The sequence below is a fragment of the Sinohyriopsis cumingii genome, chromosome 1 (assembly GCF_028554795.1).
Source record: "Sinohyriopsis cumingii isolate HCF-2022 chromosome 1, ASM2855479v2, whole genome shotgun sequence".
NCBI lineage: Eukaryota > Metazoa > Mollusca > Bivalvia > Unionida > Unionidae > Sinohyriopsis > Sinohyriopsis cumingii.
Window position 1 is genome coordinate 183,049,400 of NC_142961.1, and position 6,000 is coordinate 183,055,399.

Below are 6,000 nucleotides of genomic sequence, written 5' to 3' on the forward strand. Positions count from 1 at the left end.
GCAGAAAGACCCAGTTTTAAAATCCTAGCGAGACCTCTGTTTAAAGATATCATATATTATGTAAGTTTTTTATGATAAATAGTTGTCATTATACTGTACATAAACAGTCTGGTGAAATAGCAATCAATGAAAACTTCTGGTAAATGCTAACAGGTGGCAACAGAGAATGAAATAAACACCAATTAAATGTCTTCCTGTGTGAAAGTCACGTTCTAATCCTTTAATTCCGTTTCAGTGTAAACATTATAATCACAACATATTCTGTTCATTGAAAACATGAAAAGAGTCAATCGACCATCAAATCGAAACCCGTGAGTACTTCTGTGAGAACCTAATTACATGTACACGCCGGCTTTGTTTTGATCAACAACTTGGGGGAAGTGTTTGTTGCATTAAAAAAAAAAATCAATTACAAGAGACCTCGGGTACTGGATTAAGGGTCTTGGAGCTGCCTTTGACGTAAAGCAAAACAGTAACAGAGACAACGACGATGATAGTGACTTCGAATGTTTCAGTGAAACTTATGTCATTAATGCCGAGGCTGTTTGGGAGAAATTCGTACAGACTCATGGTCCTGAGATGAGAGTTTCTCTTGATGATATGGAGGAGTGGATTTGTGCTGACAATGACTGCCCCACAGCCGAATAAATGTCAGATGAAACTATAATTATTTCTATAGCGAACAAGTTTGCAGCAGAAGACGATTCTAACTGGAGTAACACAAGTGTTGAAAGTGATGCAGACGCAGATGTTGCACCCCTCACCCCTCTGCACAGGAAGCAATCAAATATTTTGATATTGCCATAAGGTGGCTGGAGACCCAAAATGTTGACTACATAAAGCTCATGCAGTTGAGAAATCTGAGGGATTTTGCTCGGCGGCAGGGAAACCAAGGAGTAACACATAAAAAAAAAATTAACTGATTTTTTTCAAAAACTGAATTGATATTTGTCAAGCGTGGCACAAACAGCAAGTATTAACTTGTTCTAATTTACATTGTTTTAAATTTGTAGACCAATTAAATATGTTAGTACTGATTAACCCTTGTTTTTTTTGTTTTCCATTTAACTTCTATCGCATTCAAATCTATCTATCTATATATCGTTCGATTGACACTGTTTCTCGAAAAGAGTCGATCTTTTGTATATAAAAAAGTCTAATTTGGATCAAACAATAAAACTAGAATGTATCCAATTCAACATAAAAATTAGTGACGTAGTACACAATGTGTGAAGTGGTACACATGTTAAGCGAACGGAAACCACATGGAATAATGTTTTCGATGATCGCCTCAATATACTGTAATTTATCCTGAAAATAATGTTGTCCTATGAGAAAATAATAAAGTACACCGTTATGAAGAGATATTTATTAACAGTTAATCTCAGAACGATTATAAAGTGAGTATTCAACAGTATAATCTGCATACCCCCCCTTATTTTTCCGTTATGTCGTCAATCACTTTATTGGTTTTGGGCTTATTTTATAGGTCCCTCGATAACTCACGCCTCACTTATAGTGCGGTCGATGTTTCTGGACCCCGATGTGCGCAAGTTATCGAGGGAGTGGTATATGAATATTACATATACTTCTCATAAAAAATGTAGCCCCCACCCCCCTGGAAAGGACACACGTCTATATAAGGCCACTATCCCAGTGCAGTCTACTTGCTGAAATTGAGGTATTTTGATAACAAAAATAGCTTTACTTTACAATTTCATTTTTTGATTCAAGTTATTTATTAGTTTTATTCTAACCTTTCTGCTAGGGCTATATGGTTTTGTAGTACATGATCCTGAAGGGTTAAACTGTGACGAGATATGAAACGAAAGTGCAATCTACTTTAAATTGTCTGTATTTTAATTTGGCTTGTTTGTCTGCCTTTTCAACATTTAATTTCGAAATAAATCTGAAATGAGAGGTTGACTATCATGCTGTTTTTGTCTATCTAGCATATATAATGGACTTATATTCATGCCATTTTGGGGTTCAAAATTACTCACTGGCATCTTCATTAGCACTTTCCCAGCTCCAATAATATGATATACTGCCTAATTTTAAAAATAAAGTGCCTTCATCACTACAATCAACCTGTATTTAATGAATGAAATCATCATCCAATGATGCACTGGGATCAGCCATTTTGGATCTTCTAGACAGTGCATGTATGTGTGATTTGGATTTTTAAAGTAGCTTTAAAACTTGTTCAGTTGTATCACTATGATGTCCACAGTGTGGCAGTTTATAGTGATGTCTAGCACTGGGGCATCATGCCACAGACATGTAGCATTTTATAAATCTTTGGTATAACTCAGCCAAGGTTTTAATTCACAACCTCCTGCATCCAGGGTGGACGCTCTAACCACTAGGCCACCAGAGCAGTCTTCTTTTAGAAAGCCCATATAATAACGCATATCTATAAAACTTCCTTCATGCAAGTTTCAAACTATCACATAATATTTGTTACAGGGCCCAATGTACCAATCAAATTTAGCTTAACAACCATTCCTGTCAAGCTGAAGAAATCAGTTGTGTAAAGAGTTATAAAAAAAATATACAAGCACTACAATATTTCTACCGACTTGATGTTTGTTGCTACAAGCACTTTAATTGTGGATGGCTGAATAAAACTGTAATGCACTGGATACATTTTCATATACCCAACTTGGAACTATTGTGCAGTAATTCTCACATATCACCACATTCCAATTGCATGAATTTGCACAAATTTTACATGAATTCATGTATTTGGAATGTGGTGAAACGTGAGAATTCCTGCAAAATAGTTACAAGTCAGGTATATGAAAATGTATCCAGTGCACTGGGAGCATCTCTATTAACTCCATCATGAGTGTCTTCTTTTTAATTGATGCAAAAATGTACATAATTAAACCTTGTTTTTCATTTGGTCATTTTGAAGTCAACCTTGCAACAAGTAGGTTCATGTTAGGGATATAGTTTTTGAATGAAATGTACTGTTGCTTACAGTTCCAATAAGCATAATATATTTTTTATTTGTTTCATTAAGGAATAATATTTCAACTTAACCCAATTTCGGCATTTCCGGCTTTTATCGCTTTCCAGCCAACTGAAATGTAGGCCAACAAAACTTGAAAACATGTCCATTTCTTTTGTGAGAATCTGAATTTATTAGAGAAAAACATGACTTTACTTTGTAGAAAAGCGTCGTTATTTTAGTTGTCAGTTGTGTGAAATATTCCTGAAAATTTGACTTTTGTAACGATGTTAGTTGACATAAAAAAAACGCTACACAGCGCTGTTAGTTAGGCTGTAAGACCTTGACGCCCACAACATAAATATCAGCGTCAAGGTCTTACATGTATGACTAGACTACCCATATGTGTGACTGATAGTTAAATTGCAAGCAACGATACAAGCCCTGTGTAACAATTGAAAATTTTTTGTTCTGGAATTATTTTAATGACAATTACTGCCAACCTATTCTGCGCATCGGGTAATTCTATGCAACGATACATCATTTCTGTTAACATTTGATCACATGCTATTTTGGGTCAAAAATCCATTTTGTATCCAGAAAGAAGAATCATACATTAATTAAGAAAAGTGATATTCATAAAGTGAACAAAAATATCCCACATTTAGACTCAAAATGCACATAAAAATGTGATTTCTAAATGGCAACATGAAGACCCACTCCATGACCTTCTTGAACCTGTAACCCAGAAAATCTGATTTACTATACATCTTTTAGAATCATCAAAATAAATACATTATATAAAAGATGGAAATGTGTACCTTAAAACAAAACTGTATTTTAATCCAAGTTTCCAATTTTGCAAGAAGTTGTCCCACATGAACAAAATTGTCTGCTACCGAACATGTCTACTTGCTGCTAGAACATAAATTCTCAACAAATTCCCCAGCATATAGTCTGTTTCTAAATTCTGTAGTAATTTTTCCCCAAGACGTTGTAAACACATTACATCCTATTCATTGTAATTTCTCTTCCATGTAATAGCTTACTTTTCACAAAATGTTGAACTTTACTAACTTTTTTACAAGATCGGTTTAGTTTGCTTACTATCTCTTACTATTTATTGGCATTTTTACGTTGAATTTTGTAAAACTAGCTATAAACCTGACCTAATTACTCGACTGAACTGCTGACAGAAACAGTCCAAAGTAATATATTTCATTTCTAAAGCAAGATGGATAAACATTACATCTTTTCATTCGCAGAATAGGCCGACATATCGCGAGTCAGGAAAACAAGGAGGGGTGGTGGTATCCCCTGCGTCCAAAATTAATATTATTTTGAACAGAATATTCTGGTGACAACTGCATCTTTTCAAATGGTAAGCATTGCTGTATTTTATTTTTGTCAATCGCTCGAATTCGGTATGCGTTTTGCTTCAAAAGAAGTTCAATATTGGAAACGAAAACCTTTGGTGCGCAGAAATGCCAGACAGCAGTGTATTGTGCAGATCACTCAAAAATCACGATTGAATAAACTTTCTAGCACTATATCACAATTAAATTTTAAAGCAAAAATAATTTTTTTTTTTATTTATATCAGTAAATCTGCATACATGTGACTTAAACCATTTAATAATTTTCTAAATCCTAACCTTGTTAACAAATGCAAAGAACTGGCAAACAAAAAAATCAATTTACCATTAGCACTATTTCAACATATTTTTTATAATCAGTAAGTATATCATCTATTACCTTTTGAAGCCACTATGCTCTGAATACTGAACTGCTGCACAGCCACCCGGCTTAGGTTGAACCATCCTGCTGCCATATTGGAGCACAATCCGACAGATAAATCTTAGCAAAGTCTGTATTGGTTAATATTCTCGCGAATTTACCCAGTCATCCACGATGTTACATGAGATATGGTTTTGAACAATTTCCAAATATGCACCGGACAATGCACCGGAATATTCTTTGTTGACTCACCGCAAACCGATCAATACTTTCTCGCGGGTCCTCTTATATTAGATTATAAAATAGAAAAACTTAATTTTAATTGTCTTTTAACTGTATAATATTTTATCTCCGAATACATAGTGACCTAGAGAGTAGCTGCCTTGAGGAGTCATGTCGAAGCAAGCGGGGGTTGGATCACAAGGATAAAGTTTAATATGCTTTGATATATGCTCGAATCATTCCTCGTGACCATTTAGGTGAATGATCATGGCTGTTCTGAAAATTTGCGTTTGTGTTAAGGTTTTACTTCCATACAATTCCTTTTCATAAATGTAGCCTCAACGAACAATTTTACCCAATTAACATGTTTTCTCTTAACCTTCATCGGCTAAATAAGGAAATACCTAAATGTCTTCGATGAATTATAACCTGTCTAGTTGATACAAGACAGTGTGAAACATTTATCTCATTTTATTATTCTCAATCTAAATACTGATCAAAATTTCGAAAAAACTTCCCTATCCGGATCGTACGTTTACACTTCAATCACGGGGCCCCGAGTGGCCGAGTGTCTAAAGCGCTCTCCGTTACGGATCTTTGCCATCTCACCTCTGCGTGGGTTTGAGTCTCGGATTCAGCGAATGTGGGTATGTGAGAAAGCTTGCCAGTAACTTCTCGTGGATCGGTGGTATAGCCTATCGTGTGCTGAAAAAAAATGGCGTTTAACCCTACAACAACTACTTTAATCATGGGATGGAATCAAATCAGAACCGATCAACGTAACCCATACTATGCATGGCAGTAGTGAATGGGGTCACCCTAGGGACAATGGGAATTACCATTAAAAACACCTTGGGTCACTCTGGGGACTATGTAAATTTAACATTAACCACCCTGGGTCACTCTAGGGGCAATGGAAATTTAACATGGGCAAAAAACCCTGGGTCACTCTGGGCACAAGGGAATTTAACATTGGAGAAAGGAAAAAAATGTCTAGGGACATTCTAGGGACAAAGGCATTCGAACAATGGAAATTTAACATGGGAGATATTGCTGGGTCACTCTAGGGACAATGGGAATTGAACA

At 35.5% G+C, this 6,000-nt stretch overlaps 1 protein-coding gene across 1 annotated transcript in view; it reads right to left on the reverse strand.

Moving 5' to 3' along the window:
* LOC149808508 (small ribosomal subunit protein uS5m-like) overlaps positions 1-4,859 on the reverse strand; it is a 56,819-nt gene extending 51,960 nt beyond the window's left edge. The window contains exon 1 of the mRNA XM_089978259.1: positions 4,711-4,859. Coding sequence (XP_089834385.1) covers positions 4,711-4,786 — 76 coding nt within the window. The 5' untranslated portion in view covers positions 4,787-4,859. The remainder of the gene's footprint in view (positions 1-4,710) is intronic.
* Between the last annotated feature and the right edge of the window lie 1,141 nt (positions 4,860-6,000).